General features: G+C 41.9%; 1 protein-coding gene across 7 annotated transcripts in view; it reads right to left on the reverse strand.

Annotated features, from left to right (window-relative positions):
• Nucleotides 1-12,744, reverse strand: part of sdccag8 (serologically defined colon cancer antigen 8) — a 69,193-nt gene extending 56,449 nt beyond the window's left edge. For 3 of the 7 annotated variants that reach the window (XM_022763842.1, XM_022763837.1, XM_022763841.1), the window contains exons 1-12: nt 12,617-12,706; nt 11,403-11,546; nt 10,887-11,000; nt 10,683-10,808; nt 10,126-10,221; nt 9,653-9,717; nt 9,296-9,496; nt 8,796-8,934; nt 8,470-8,622; nt 7,943-8,077; nt 6,887-7,003; nt 6,164-6,306 (exon numbers count right to left, since the gene is read on the reverse strand). In XM_022763842.1, coding sequence (XP_022619563.1) covers nt 6,164-6,306; nt 6,887-7,003; nt 7,943-8,077; nt 8,470-8,622; nt 8,796-8,934; nt 9,296-9,496; nt 9,653-9,717; nt 10,126-10,221; nt 10,683-10,808; nt 10,887-11,000; nt 11,403-11,474 — 1,361 coding nt within the window. In that variant the 5' untranslated portion in view covers nt 11,475-11,546; nt 12,617-12,706. Of the gene's footprint in view, nt 1-6,163; nt 6,307-6,886; nt 7,004-7,942; nt 8,078-8,469; nt 8,623-8,795; nt 8,935-9,295; nt 9,497-9,652; nt 9,718-10,125; nt 10,222-10,682; nt 10,809-10,886; nt 11,001-11,165; nt 11,265-11,402; nt 11,547-12,370; nt 12,500-12,616 lie in introns of those variants that run through there. The other 4 variants (XM_022763843.1, XM_022763839.1, XM_022763838.1 and 1 more) reach the window with 4 other exon arrangements.
• Between the last annotated feature and the right edge of the window lie 3,235 nt (nt 12,745-15,979).

Here is a 15,979-nt window from a genome sequence, read left to right on the forward strand (position 1 = left end):
AAGACAGTGTGACAGAGAGACAAAAGGAAATGAAGGGTCAAAGAAACTAAAAGAAAGATAAAAGACCAAGCAGGTCTCAACAGACTGAGCAAGAGAGACAGCAAGAGTGCGAGAGAGAGAGGTGAGAAGGCAGGATGGCAGAGAGGGCACTCCGACAGCGAGGAGAGAAGAACGCGGCAAGGTCTCGTCACCAGGCCAACGGGCCCACCACTGTCAACATCATGGCACTCTGTGGTACACACACACACACATACACACACACGGCTGGCCGACGGCCCTCCCAGCTGCCCTATCCGTAACTGTCTGATTAGTTGTGCTAAGCAGCCCCTCCCCTGCCAACCATGGTGCCATCTGCTACCCAACAACATGGCTGCCGACCAGACAAGCACACGCGCACACAAACACACACGCAATCACACAAAAACACACAGCAAGCCTCATACCTGGCACTACCCCGCTGCTGTCACACAGAGACACACACATCAAACTTAACAGACACAGGTGTAGCCCAAAGGTATCAACACTTAACATTTGCACAAAGGCGTGCAAGTAAACTCATCTAACTGCACGCTCACACAGGAGTCAAAATGCATCACAAAACAAGGACACTTCAAACATGTGCTCACGCACACGCAGAAAGTCACACACACACAGTTGCTGTAGAGGTTGTGTGCATGCATGTGTGTGTTGACAGTGGTTAGGCACTGTTAATGCCAGGTAGAAAGAAAGATGCTGTGCTCAAGTGTGTGCGCACTCGCTGGCAGCGCTTGAAGGTTCATTATGGCCCCCACCTCTCCTGAGCGACTGCAGCCCGCGTGGCGCCCCGGCCCTTTTATTCCGGGCCGTGATTGGACAAGGGCCTCCCACCGAGTTGGTTTGCAGCAGTTTTGTCGCGCCCAGATTTCACTCGCTGCTCAAAGCGAGCCTCTGGCGGGACGCGGCATCTGCTGCCTCACCTTCCTCATTTACACTTCTCCGCCCTCACACACATACACACGGTTCTGTTCACCGCCTTTCCAGACCTTGCTATCATGATGTACAACAGAGGGAAGAAAAAAAGAGAGAGAGAACCAAGTAGAGGTACAGAGAGAGAGAGCAACAGCGTGACATGTTTAATAGAGTTTGGGGAACTTTGTGAACAAGAGTCACAGCGGTTGGTCCTGAGCTTTGTCTTGGCTCTCTCTTTCTACCTCTTTCTCTCTCTCTTCACTTCTTATCATCTATCTTTGGATTTCAGGTCAAAGAAAGGAGTGTGGCCTTAAAACTCAGGAACTATGTATCTCCTCCTAGCCTGTCTGTTTTAACCACAACTTTATTAATGTTGATCAATATGCATGATCTGTCATCTCATACCATTTTCTCTAAGTGTTGAACCCATTTCGTATTGTTCATACTGTGTTAACACCTCGTCTCTTCTCTCCTAACTAGACGTGTGTGAAACTGTATAGTGCATGACAACTGCAACAAATGCAGATAAAGATCTCAGCATCCAGTCAACAACACTTCCCTTTACAACTGTAACACTATCTGAGCTGCTCTGACACAATGAAACTAATATCACCTTGTCTGCCATGCTCTAATTGTCTAAAATATGCGATGTCAAAGTTGGTAGAGGTCATACATTATAGAGTTTGTTCAATATTGATTCCATTGCAAGGGAAGCCCAACTTCCCAAACCACAGATCCCACTGCATTCCCAGGACAGGTGGGACATTCAGTATAATCCCTTCAGTGTGTTAGATTTGCCATGGCGTCTCCTCCTCCCACTTGGACATGCCCCGCATATCTCCACAGGGAGGCGTCCCACATTGCCACAGTGATCTCTGCCAGAGAGGTGGGCAAAGTTGTCCCTGTGTCTCAATACTCATCCATCCCATGTAGGTTCAAAAGATCCTTAAAGTGTAACACTGCTAATCAAGGTCTGCAGTTCTTCTTGAGAACAGTCTAGTTAAGCTCATTCATCCTTTTCCTAGTATCTGACAGTTTTCCATTCATTCTTTGAGGCCAACTGGAAGAGTTTCCCCATAGCCCCCCATACTCCTTCCACACCTGAGGTTTTGCTTCAAAGACCATAAAAGCTTCAATCCTCTGGGCTACCTAAGCCCATAAAGCTTCCTTCAGCTGACAGCTTCCTCCACTTCTGGTGTCCATCAACAGTTTATTGGGTTGCTGCCACTGCAAGCACCCATGCAAGTTTCATTGCATCGGATCTGCCTGCCAGCCTCCACGCCTCCTGATCAAATTCACTACCAGAGGGTTTTAGCTGAAAGCTCTACTGTTCATGACAACCAGACGCTGATCAAATTATATGAACAGTCATGTTTGGACATTTCCTGGCCCAGGAATCCAGTTAGAAGTTCTAGGTGAAAAAGTGATAGCAAGCTAACCTCAGGTCCGTCTACAGCTCTAAGCAAGTATCCTCATGAACATGGATGCTTGATTTCATGGGGATAACAGAACTGGTGGATTTGGGGCTTCGCAGACATTTGACTTATCCCAAACACAAAGCAGGCACACAGGTCTCATCTAACAATGGATACACTAACGCATGCAAACACACACATCTATCCATTCAAGCCTATCTGGCATGTGTAGAAACAGAAGTTATGCTGGGCAGTTTTCACAATGGCCTTTGGGATCTGTGATCACAACACAGGGAGAGAGAAGGCCGGATGGAGACAAGGAAAGAAGAAAAGAAAGAAAGTGAAGAAAGACAGGAGCAAACAAACAAAACAAACTTAGTAAAGCCCTCTGCTGGGCTGGGGCTGGGACTGGAGTGTGTGTGTGTATGTGTGTGTGTATGTGAGGCGATGTGAACAGAGTGGCAGGGATTAGGACAGATCCTGGGCTGTCCAACTCACAGCTGGCTGATGATCCAATCCTGGAGCACAGCACAGCGCACCAGCCGCCATGGGACCCACGGATGCGTGCATGCATCTGTGTGTGTGCGTGTCTGTGTGCGTGTGTGTCTGTGTGCATGTGCGTTTTTGTCTGTGTATACAGGCATGTGGATTCGACTGATGTGCATATCAGTGTGCACATTTGCAAGTATGCAGTTGTACAAACCAATATGTGTGTGTATGTGTGCATAAGTATGTGTTTATTAGAAAGGAAGGAAGGGCTATCAAAAATCAAACAGAGGCTGTGCTTCATGTCCCCTGTTTGAAGACGGGCTGTGATCATTTGGGCCACGAGAGGAGGACAGAATGAAAGGGGAGAGCGAGCAAGTTGCAAAGAGAGAATCAAAGAGCTGCCTTCGATGGCTGGTCATACAAATGCCTTCCAGCCTCACGACTCACTCTCTACCAACACACTCAAACACAGTTACACAAACCAGCCCACTACAGCTACAAAGACTCGTGCATGACTCTGTAGTGAACAACGAGAGAGGGCAAACAGAGGCATGACTACGAATAAACTACATGTGGTTCTGCATAACCCCAGAAGGCCCACAGATGGACAGACAGAGAGCGAAAGAGACAGAGGCAGAGAGAGGGAGGGAGGGAAGGGGACAATCGCTTGAGGTCTATTCATGTAGGTTGGAGCAGCATGACAGAAAAGCAACAGAGATCATGACAAGTGAGTAAAAAAACCAAAAAGGGTGAAAAAACACAATGCTCGCCTGAAGAGGGACAAAGGCTGTGACAAAATTTCAGCAGGTGTGTATGCGACAAGTGGATGTGTGTGGGTGTGTGCATCTGTGTTTGATGCTTGATTTGCTTGCTATGCTGCTCCAAAAATGTCCAGGGTCCCCATTTTGTTAGATGCCCTCCTTCATCTGCATGTATCTCAAAAAGACAGTTTACTATATCTTTATCTTTATTGTGATATTATAGCAATAGACAATGGCTGGATCAATTTATTGGCTTCTAAAAATTAAAAAAAAAAACAGGTTTGGGAAAAGTAGCCTGCTGGACAGCTTAAGTGTGATGAGACCAGAAAACAAAATCCGACGTGAGTTTCTTTCCGTATTCACAATGCTATGCAACTTGATGATGAACATAATATCAAAAAGTGACCTAGTGATGACCCGCAGCTGCTCTAAAGCTAAAAAAGTAATTTGTACATATTGTATCTTTCTAAAGGCGTCAGTATGTTTCAACCCAAAAGCTTGTCAGATGATCAAACATTGTCTAAACTCCCATCTGTCCACACCTTTCGTCTCACACATTCAGCCAGGTGTGCAGAGGTGAGAAAGTAAGCAGAGTTCGAAATTCTCTCTCAAGCTCTCTGTTTGTAATTGATCACACAGTTATGAATGCCTTTGTTAGAGGAAAGATTGTTCGAACGTGTACGCTGTTATCTCAATACTTGAACAATTATCGTCCCTTCAAGTCTGACTGTTCAGAAGAGTTATTAACCCATTTACCAAAAGTGGTCGTACAACATGGCATAGTTATTTAGTGTGTTAGTTTTTTTTTCTCCAGGGATTTGTAGTTTTTATGATGGTTATCCCTGTGTCCTCCATTTTCTGTGAATTACATTATGACAATTCTGCTTTTTAAAAGTTCTAGCACTGTGATACTGCATGTGAACATGTGAACCTTCTTCTCATGCAGAACTGTAGGAAAAGGAATTACATATTAAATCAGTATCAGAAGTGGCTTTCACTGCTAATGACCAAAATTGAATTTGAATGGCTACACGCTCAGCCAAGTCAACAGCTGTCAAACATCTAGTATGCATCTGCGGACAGATAAAACTATAAACTCTCTCATGCACATACACCCGCACACATGGCAGTAAAATGGTTTAGTCCAGTGACTCCTCTAGCACAGGTCAAAGTCATCATGTTGCCACATTAATATGCATGTCATTCTCCACAGCTGGCTGCAAAATACACACACAAACACACACACACACACAAACACAAACACACACATACACATGCTCCTTGCTTCATCCCTTAAAACACATCACAGCCCGCCATGCAGCCAGTGTGTCAGCGCTGGCCAGCTGACAGAAAAACACACTTAAACACAGATCAGAGCCAGGAGCAGCAGTGGACACAAACACACACACCACCAGGCTGACGGACACATAAACCCAAATACACACAAATACACACAAACACACACACACACACAGACTGAACAAACTTGTCTCCCGCAGCCTTCAGCACCACAGGGCACCACCGCCACATCTGTGCCCATCTCAGACACCTCGGCTGTGGGCAGCGGGGGTGAGAGAGTGCCCTGGGCGGCTGGCATGGGCTGGCATGGCCCTGGCAGTGGATGGTGTGGAAGAGAACAGCAGCCAGCGAATGACAGGAGAGATAGAAGGAAGGAAAGGAGAAAAGAGGAATGCAGGAGGACAGGAGAGATGGGATGGAGAGGAAGATGAAAGATAAGATGATAGTGAGAAAAGAAAAGGAATTATTTAAATAATAGAGGATGATAAGGAAAAACAGCTAAAGACATGAAGACAAAGAGATGGACAAAAGATAAATGTATGGCTGGATGGGTAGGATGAATATATAAAAGAGGAACAGAGGAAATGATACAGGGAAAAAAATGGGATGGAAAGATGCAGCAATAGAAAGAAAGATAGAAGATGGAGATAACAGGGGGAGAGCCGGTAGCGCCCGTCGTGAGAACGGGTGCAGGGCACTGGCAGGTGGCACGGAGGCCAGGCTGTCCAGTGACCATCAGCCACACTTTTCTGTGTGTATGTGTGTGTGTGTGTGTGTGTGTGTGTGTGTGTGTGTGTGTGTGTGTGTGCGCGCCAGGGACAGAAGAAAGGCTCAGGCGCCATTTTGGCTCTGCTGGAGCTGTTGCTGGGCTGGGCACTGGCCTAGTGGCACAGAGCGGGAAGTGTGTTTGTGTGTGTATATATGTGTGTGTGTGTGTGTGTGTGTGTGTGTGTGTGTGTGTGTATGTGTATGTGTGTGTATTGCATTATGTTGTGGCATGCTTAACAGGATTAGAGGTGACCTGGTGAGGTCCAGTTGGTACCGGGACCATGGCACAGTGGCGCGCATGTGTGTTTATGTGTGTGTGGTTTGTATAATAGGATTAGCTGTTACCTGGTGCGGTACAGTTGGTGTGCTGGTCTGAACTGGACTGGACTGGGCTGAGCTGGGCAGGAGCTGGGCAGAGGGGAGCGCTGTGTGTATGTGTGTGTGTGTGAGTGTGGTGGCATGTATAATAGGATTAGGTACTACCTGGTGAGGTGCAGTTGGCGCTGGGCATTTGCCAGCTGTTCTGCTAGGCTCAGGGCTTCGGCCTGCCATTGGCTCCCATCCTTTTGGACCGCCTCCAGATGCTGCCGACAGCCAACCAGCTCTGAGCTCAGCCTTTCCACTTCCTGTCCCGCAGAGATGGAAGGAGAGAGGGAAGAGGTGGTAAGGAAATCTTTCACAACAATCTACCTCATGCCCTCAAACAAATACAATGTCAAAGGCTGATTACAACCTCATGTAAAGGTTGACAGGGAAATGATTCGAGGTTTAATCTTCTAAAATTAAAAATGTTTGATTCCAAACGGTAAAACTGTATTTTTTTTTTTTTTTTTTTTTTTTTTTTTTTTTTTTAAAATCAGAGCAGTTCATATTTTGTATGAGAGATTCTAATTCACAAGGGCTGTGTCATTGAAAAGTGTAACCAGGACTTTTCTCGCACTGCATTCTTATCTTTATTCCCACTGGACTGTCTATATAATAAATTCTTGTTCAAATTATTTTGAATAAATGTGAAAGTTTGACCATAAACATTTGAGGGGATCCTGATTTTGCTTCTTGCACGTCAGTATAGCTTCCTGAAAAAATGGTGACTGCTTACTAAATAATCAACAAATTAACTGATAACTTGGGTAACTTTAAAGTTACTGGCCTAATCTAATTCATCTAATAAATCTCAACTAATCAATGGGTTGAACGCAGACGTACCTGGGCAGCCTTTTCCATCTGTCTGTTGGTCTTGGTGTTGAGCTCTCGGAGCTCTCTCTCTGCCTCATCTTTCTTCAATTGGGCCTGGCTGAGTTGATATCGGAGCTCCACACTCACCTAGAGATGACAAGGACTGATTAAAAACAGCCAGTCCTTTTATTAACAAATATTACTTCCTGTCCATTTTTTCTTTTTATCATCCTTCCCCATCCTTATCTTGAAAATCACTCATTTGAATCATCAGATGAGTGTTTTTTTCCAGTGTAAGGCTCAGTGATTCAAATACAGTATGTTATAGTACTCTAATGAGTTTCACTTATTTCCCCTCCTTTAATTACTGTTTCTATCTTCATTATATTTAAAATAACTACACTATGTGCTTCGATAATTTTATCACTATCAATTATTACTAATAATAAACAAAAAACAAAACCACTTTATTGTGAGGATATAAAAATTATGAGGAATTGCTCACAAGCTAAAGTTGGCATGGATTCACTGTCTTCACGACACTTAAGCAGGGCATCAAATTTGTTGAAATGAAATGCTTGAAATGCCACTAGGGAATTTAGTCAATGCTTTTCTACCATTTGCATGCATATATACCCAAATCGTACATTACAACATAATTAAACCATAAACTAAGCATGGGTCTTTACTTTATCTTAAACTTAGTTATGCACTCATGTTGAATTTATTCCTCCGACAACAGCCAGAAAATAAATTGAACTGAAATAGATAAAACTCTGCTACCATCCAGTGGATTTCAAGAGGCATTACAAGTAGACAGCACAAAAGTATCAGGAGTGTTCTTCACCTCTGTTCCATCAAAGCTAAAGCCATCTCTTATTAGGCGCTGGTCAAGCAGCATTTCAATCTTTCATTGTAGTCAAATAATGTAGCTGTATTTTCCTAAAGCTGAAACAGCCTTAATAGTTGTCCTGGATCATGTTGATTCAGACCGCTCAATGCAAACTATGGGCAACATAAGCACCAATGATATCTAACAATACATGTTGACTTAATGCCTTCTTGCACAATGCACACACACCGTACCTTGGTATTGTCTTGTTCCTGATTGGTGAGTTTGCGAAGAGTGTCTTCCAGCTGATTGGTCAGGGAGGTCTTGTCTCTGTGAGCTCTGTCTAGTTGCCCTTCCAACTCAGCAACACGCTGTGAGAGGCTGGACACCTGGAACACACAATTTTTCCATGGACATTTCATTAAAAAGTAATAACATTCATGTTTGCTTTTTACAGAAACAAGACCTTCAATAAGAACTACCACTATACATGGACTCCATACAGTTAAGCACAATAAATAGTAAATATTTTGATATTTGTACTACGCAATCAAATAAAAAACATTTAATTTAATATTTCTGCCAAACAATTTAAGTACTTCCCTCTTGTGGTTGTTAATATCATTGAAGTATGAGGGCTCATTTTCAATTTGTGCATTAATATTCAAGTAGAGTTCAGTATTTCAAGAGAAGCAGAACTTTGGATTGGTACTACATCCACATAAAATAGTTCCAGTCCAGAGTCCTCTATACACACAAATAGAGAATAAGTAGGATTTACTGTATGTGCCAGCTCGTCTTTCTGTTTGCGGGCCTCAGCACGGCCCTCTTCTCTGGCCTCTGCCAGTCTCTCCTGCAAGGCCTGTGCTTCTCGTTCCAGCTGTTCCCTCTGTCGAATCAGCTCCCTGGACAACTGCTCACACTGCACCTCCACCTGCATGCATACAGATACAGTCAGTTTGCCAGAGGTAACCAGCCACAGAAGGAAGAGGAAACACAATATCAGGACAACTCAGGAGGAATCTTCTGGCTGAGTCAAAGAACTATAGAAATAAAAATGCTGTTTGAGTGAACACAGCTGGAAAGGTGTGTGTATGTTTCCCAGACCCTAGCTTTGTGCAGATTTGCTTCTTCCGCCATCTCCACGGCCTGTTTGACCTGGAGACAGGCAGACCACTCCCTCTGTTGCGCCTCCTGCTGACTAGCCCTCACAGCACGCAGAGCCACCAGTAACTCATCACGCTCTCTGGAAGATCAACAGACAAGAAAATGCTCAACCAGCTTTAAAACAACATGGGGGCACTTATTTTCGTATCTCTCTGTCTTTGTACATGTTGTTTCATATTTTGCTATGCACATGTAATAACTAACAAAAACAGGTGATCACATAAAAACATGAGCTATAAGAAAATCTCCTACAGACACATAATTAAGACATGAACAAAAAATATGCAGGGAACAATAATATAATCAGAAATTTAAACCTTAAATTACAAGGTATGAAGAGTCGGTCCACTGTGGGTAACTAGTGATGATCTGCAAAATGTTGTTTTGTGTGTGTGTGTGTGTGTGTGTGTGTGTGTGTGTGTGTGTGTGTGTGTACTGACTTTGTGAGCCTGTCAATAGCCTGGACATGCAGATTTGTGTGAGTCCCAGCCAACACAGCTTCATGCTGTGCACACTTTAGACACAATCCTGCCACACGGGGAGCCCCATCAGCCCTCAGTGCATCCACAGCCTGCTTCTCCCTGTGTCTCAGACGAACCTTCACATCTTCACACTCCTTGTGACTGACTGACAGATCCTTCCTGTCGATGGAAGCAAAAGATCAGATAGAGAAACAGAAGGGGAAAAGGGGGCAGGAGATGAGTACTGTTCTCTTAATGCTTAAAAAAACAAAAAAAGGAAAAAGCCTGAGTTACTGGCTACACTGGCTTCACAGCATAGCATGGTAGTACACTGACCTTAGGGAGATGACCTGAGCCTCCAAGCTTTCAACCTGGGCCTGGTAGATAACTTTCAATTGTTCCTGAGGAACATAATCATTTTCAGAACAGACAATATATGTGGCTTTGGATCACAATGAATTAAACAGGATGCGATGGTATGAGATTATGATTCCACAACAGGTTTTCAGAACAATTAATGGCTGTTTTTTCCAGTTTTAAAGAGTTTCAAAGAGGTCATATTGCAAAGGACTGCACAAAATAAGCTGGAAATACAATTAGGAAGTACATATATATATATATATATTTTTTTTTTTTAAGTAACACATGGGCAAAATGGGAATTTCCCAAAAATTTCTTGTCTTGACCATAAAGACAGAAACCTCTGATACTGAAATTCTATGACTGCTGAGACCCATGTGGGATGAAGATGGAAGATGAGAAGTGAACAGTAACTAGAAGAAAGGGGAGCACAGGTCGATTATCCCTACCAGTTCATTTTTCCATGTGGACTGTTCTGCTCTCTGCAGCACGCTGTGGCCTATATTTGAGGTTATGTGGCTGTTTGCTGCCATACTCTCATTAACCTGAGGAACACATCAAGACACATAATGAGCCACTTTTCCACAGGTGATCATTTAATCGACAATGCCTGCGTTATTTAGAGTTTAAGGTTATTAACACCTATTTATGTGTAGTTTACATTTATTTTGATCACTTTGCAATGCTTGTTGGATATAATGACATTTACTCGGTTTCTGTCTTCACACTATGAAATACTGCATGAAACAACAGCCATCATGGCTGACAAAAATTACCTAAAATTATTTTCCTTTGGATGTCAGGTGATGGACAGAAGAGGTTAACACAAGTAAGAGAATAGCAGAATAACACACCAATATGAAAATACTGCTATGAAAATATTCAACTCAAGCACAACTGCCTGCATAACAATGAAATAAAACACACACAATTTACCAAAAACACCCAAATCGTACACAAATGTATGATTTGTCTTTTCGAACACACACATTTACACACACAGTACCATGGAGTTGCGGATCGTGTACTCTTTCAGAGATTCATCAACAGCTTTGGATTTCAGCTCAGACTGCAGCTTCTCATTCTCCACAACCACCACTCTGATTCGCTGTTTCATCCCCTGCAGCTCTTCCTGAAGTCAAACACACACACAGAAATGAATCGAAACTTGTGTCTATATATAGACACACACGTACATTTGTGCACATACCTTGCAGAGATTGACCTCAGCCTCCAGGTGTTGAATGTACTCTGATTGGTTGTGAATCATTGGGACCAAATCCTGAAAGGCAGGCAAACTGGTCCTTCCTTCCTGTTGCCCTCTCTAACAAGGGTAAGAAGAGTGACAATGAAAAATGAGACACAACACAGCAAATGGCATGCAAAATACTGATACCATCGGAAAGCCTGAATGATTTACCACATTTTACAATGGAGAATGTAGCATAACAGATCATTCTGTAATAGGCTTTTCGGTCTAATGCAAAGCTGCATATTCTACCTTGGGTTGGAGACTGTGTCTTTGAAGGAGAGAGAGGAGCAGGAATTTCTCTGCACTGCTTCAATAGAAGGCTCTTCAGTTGATTAACTTCAGTACCAAAAGACACACAAGCAGTTATTATAGATTTGTGTACTGTCTGTCAACAAGATTATGCAGAGGAAAATCTCCAGGTGCTGCTCTATAAGGTCAGAGCCTCTCTCAAACCACAAGTAATCACTGAGTCACCTGCTTCGCTCTGTGTCTTTTGGCTCCATACTGCCTTGTCCTCTTCTGCCATGGCAGAGAATAGGCTGCCATCACTGCCTCTGACCTCCTCCACCTCTTGCTCCAGAGCACTGCTCAGCTGCTGGATATTCTGGTTGGCTCGCTCTGAAACGATTATACACACAGAGACATCTCTTACACTATATCATTTCTGTGCCACATTACAGTTGAGTTGGTATTTTTCAACTTTCTCCAATTTTTAAAACTTATAAATTGAAGAAAGGACCATAGAAGCACCACCTTGGGTTTTGGGAATACATGATGGGCTTTTGTCACCCTTTTCTGACACTTAAAAGGAAAACATCTCATCAAATGATCAAGAAAATAATCTTAATCAAAATAATCAGATTACTTGATAATGGAAATAATCATTAGTTGCAGCCCCATTTCATTCAAATACTTTCTAACCAACAGTCAATTTTTTGCTTAAAAAACTTTAACAATTAATCAACTGTCAAAACTGTTGACCATTAATCTTTCTATCAACCAACTAATCAATTCATCAACTAATCATTTCAGCTTTAGAGCATTGGTTGGTTTTTCAGAGCCTGGGTAAATAATGTACCTGCCATGTACAGTCGGGCCCAACAAATAATTTGAACCCGTTGGCCCCTCAGGAGGTAATCTGGCCATGGTTAGTGGGACACTTCCTTATAAAAAGAATTGTACTGTTTTATCATTTGAAGTTTGAATATCTAATGTAAACCAAGTCAATTCAACATCAGTTTTGGCCAAATATAGCCACATTAATGAAGGTGGATTTCTAAAACATATAATAGCTGTTACTCAGCTTCACTATCAATTTAAACACGTTGGTGGCAAATGTTTTTGGCTGCCTTTCAAAGACTTGGCAATGGTGAAATAATGTTAGCTATCTGAAATTAGAGCATGATAGATTAATGTTTAATTTCATGGTAATGTAGCCTTACCTAGCCTAGGACGCTTGTTCGTTAATTAGACTGAGGAATCAGCAACAGGTGGCAGTGACACTGCTTAATAATAGTGGTGTCAGTGACATAGCTCTGACGCTACGGCTGTAAGTATAATTGAGACATTCACCTTTTATGACACCTAGCTATAACACAGCTAGGCTACTGTATGTCATTTACAATTTAGCTGCTCATTATGTAAAGAACTTAAGTTAGCAAATTTAGCAAGGTAAAACGTCAATTTACGTCTCAGTTCTTTCAGGTAAGCACCCAGCTGCTCCGGTTCCTCCTCGTCTGAGTCCAACGGTTTCATTTATGTATAACTGACGTTATTTCACGTTATGTTACTAACCAAACATGCTAGGCTAACTAAACATGCACAACTACAACAACAATGATCATATTTCGCACGTCGTAACGGTCATCGGTTCTCAACGTTGATGTGTTTGTTTTATAAAACCTGTGTGGCCCGGGATGTTTTTTTCTACCATGTAACCTATATGACCGCCCCGGCGCGGAGTTCAGTCAGTGTGTACGTGAATACCAAAACGAGGCAACCATCTGCCAACGGCTCCCACTTCCGAATTCGGAGATGCTGGGAGTTGTAGTCATTGTGTCTAGTCATAATTAGTAGTTTCACGGCTGCGGCCCTGTGGTGAATACGGCGTATTGCAACTTAACGCACAAAACCTCAGCAGACTTCAGTAGTATGAGCAATGCTGCGATACAGTGGTGGAGGAAGTACTCAGAATACCACAGTGTTACAATACTTACAAAGTACTGCATTCAAAGTCCCACTTAAGTAAAAATACAGAAGCATTATCAGACCTGACATGATAATCATGACATTATTAATATGCAGGTATGATTTGTCTCAATATTATTTGTGTGAACAGATTGACAATCCGTATGTAAATGTGTGATCTGTAAATATAAAACCTTACACAAATACAAAAAATACATTTGTAAACCCACATGAATAAAATATAAAAAGGATTTGCATATTTCCAAACCTGTGGGTCTGTCCCATCCAAACAAGATAAATCGGAGGGGTAGTTAAATGATTAATGGTGAAGTTCATGTCTTAATTATGTGTTTTTCTTTTTTGTAAAATATTTGAGAGTTTTATTATCTATTTGGGCCTGAAACACCTATTTAAATGAAACCATGTGAGACATTTAGAGGAGAACAACTCATAGATATCTGACAGATGACAAGGACCTCCAACAAGACACTCCTTTTTTTGTAAGGGGACACAAGAAGAAGGCTGGGAACCACAGGATTAATCTTTAACAATGCACTTTTTTTGTGAGAGTATTAAAATGAATTTAAATAGATGGACTTAAAGTAAAATGTTACTGTGTATGAGCCCCATATGTAATAGGCCTATTTGTTATATATTTGGCACCTGAACAAAACACAGTTATGGCAAGCCCTTGGTATCAGAAAATAAATCAGCCCTACCTTATACATGAGCTATAACAACACAAAAGCCTCATGGTGATTTGCAGGGGTATTTCTTTGAAGAGTGATTTGAGGTTTGTGCCCTGTAGTGGTCAAAAATACAAGTAGTTATTTTAGACAATTTTCTGGACATCTAGGTAATTTCCAGTCTCATTTGTTAATTACATTTGACAAGAAAAAACTTTGATGATTGCCATAGGGAAATTACTGCTGCAATAGAGAATATGATTCAGATAAGAATATAAACCGCAAGAGAACTATTAATGCAATAAAAATAGCTTGAGAACAATACTGCAAACAAAGAAAGTTAAGAGTCCTGTAGATATGGGGTTAAATTTCACCTGGTGTTTGGCACTGATCTGCTGCACATTGCCCTCTGTCACTTTCACTTTTTTCATGGCAGTCCAATGAGTCACCATCAGACAAATGCGTGCAGAGGCATGCAAACAAAGATCAGATTGCTGATACAAGGTGAATAACAGGGTGATCACTTAGGGGATTATTCAGAACTGCTTTCAAATAGGCAATTTGGTTTTGAAATTGTGGACATTTTACATGAAGAAATGGGCAGGCCTATCACTTTATTTCAACCCCTCTATTTAGCATTTATAAGAAGCAAATGGTTATAACACACCATAATGTCATATTAAGCAGTTATAAGGTGTTTTTAAAGTGTTTATCGATATATTCAACTATCTATTATAACTCCTCTTGTGATGCAGTCACAACTGTTTAAAAGGAAAATGAATGATTGACAGTGATTAACATAATGTAACAGCTGTAACAGTTATAATCATGTTAACAAGTTCAAGAATATGAAATGTGAAGTATTTGTTTGTTATACTTATTTTTCTTCTTTATTTCCTCTCTGGACCCTCTATAAACTCACATGTGGAAGTTGCCTCAAGTTCCTGGCAAATATTAAACAGACCTGGGGGAGTTTCAAATGACATAGTCATGAAAATATTTTTTTAAGCAATGCTCATATATATGTGTGTGTGTGTGCGCGCACAATGCTGTTCAGTGGAAGGGTGTATCTCAGATGCTTGTTGCAGCTTACAAAAGGGTCAGACAAAGGTAACCATGGATACACCCTCTTCCTATTGCACAGTAAAAGATAACTTCCTCTCGAATGAGTCTTGTCTGTACTTTTGATTTTTGTGACATTTTAGTTTTCTGAGGAAGAGGCAGTGAGTCAGACTTCGGTGGGTTCATTCATGAAGAGACATTGTGTTGTAATCCAGATTTGACAGTCTCATTCACAGTTTATTGTGACAGCTCCGGCAGTTGTTGTGTATGTTTGAGTTTACTGTTTTCTTTTTGCCCTGAAAAAAAGGCATATTCCAGAGACATTGGAGTGCACCTCACTGTTACATCATGTTAGGGCACTGATAGAGGTTTGGTATCCCCTGGATCAAGGCTGGATTACAAACTGGGCAAAGGAGGCAGGGCCACAGACCCACAGGTGCCCCAAAGCTCCCCGTTTATCACATGACAGTGGGTTTGTTAAACTAATTGTACCACTAAACTACCAGTGGTGGAAGTACATGTAGTCCTGTACTTAAGTAGCATTTAAGTAACATAATACATGTATGAAGCACATGAATATCCACCTGTAGTCCTCCACCCAATAGGACTAGGCATTAACTTGATCTTTCCATTTATCTCTTGTGACCTCTTCAGTCCACATTTCTGATTCCATGCAAACTGAATTTAAGAACTTAAAAGTGGAACACAGTTCATTGTATTGAACATCAGTTTGATTGTTTTACATATGATCTTTTCATTCTGATTTCAACACCATTTCACCCAGTTTTTTAGGTAATCTGTCTTCTCTTGAACACACAGCTCCGTATCTGTCATTTACATGAATAGTATTTCTTGGGACTGCGTGTCGTTGTGTGTGCTACACAACTCTGCATCTTTTTTACTACAGACCACCACTTTTCTGATCAAAATTTTTGAGTACGGTTCTTATCTTTGTAATTCATACACTTGCTTCATAGAATCACTTTTACATGACGCTTGCATAGTGAGGTTCAATGCACCACATCAGTGAAGCGTTAACACGTCAAGTCAAACAGCGCTCGTCTGCAAAGGTACACTTGTAGGGAGTGTTTGCATGCTGGGGTATTTCCAGGAAAC

Source organism: Seriola dumerili, unplaced genomic scaffold (genome assembly GCF_002260705.1).
Source record: "Seriola dumerili isolate Sdu_G_001 unplaced genomic scaffold, Sdu_1.0 BDQW01000478.1, whole genome shotgun sequence".
Classification (NCBI taxonomy): domain Eukaryota; kingdom Metazoa; phylum Chordata; class Actinopteri; order Carangiformes; family Carangidae; genus Seriola; species Seriola dumerili.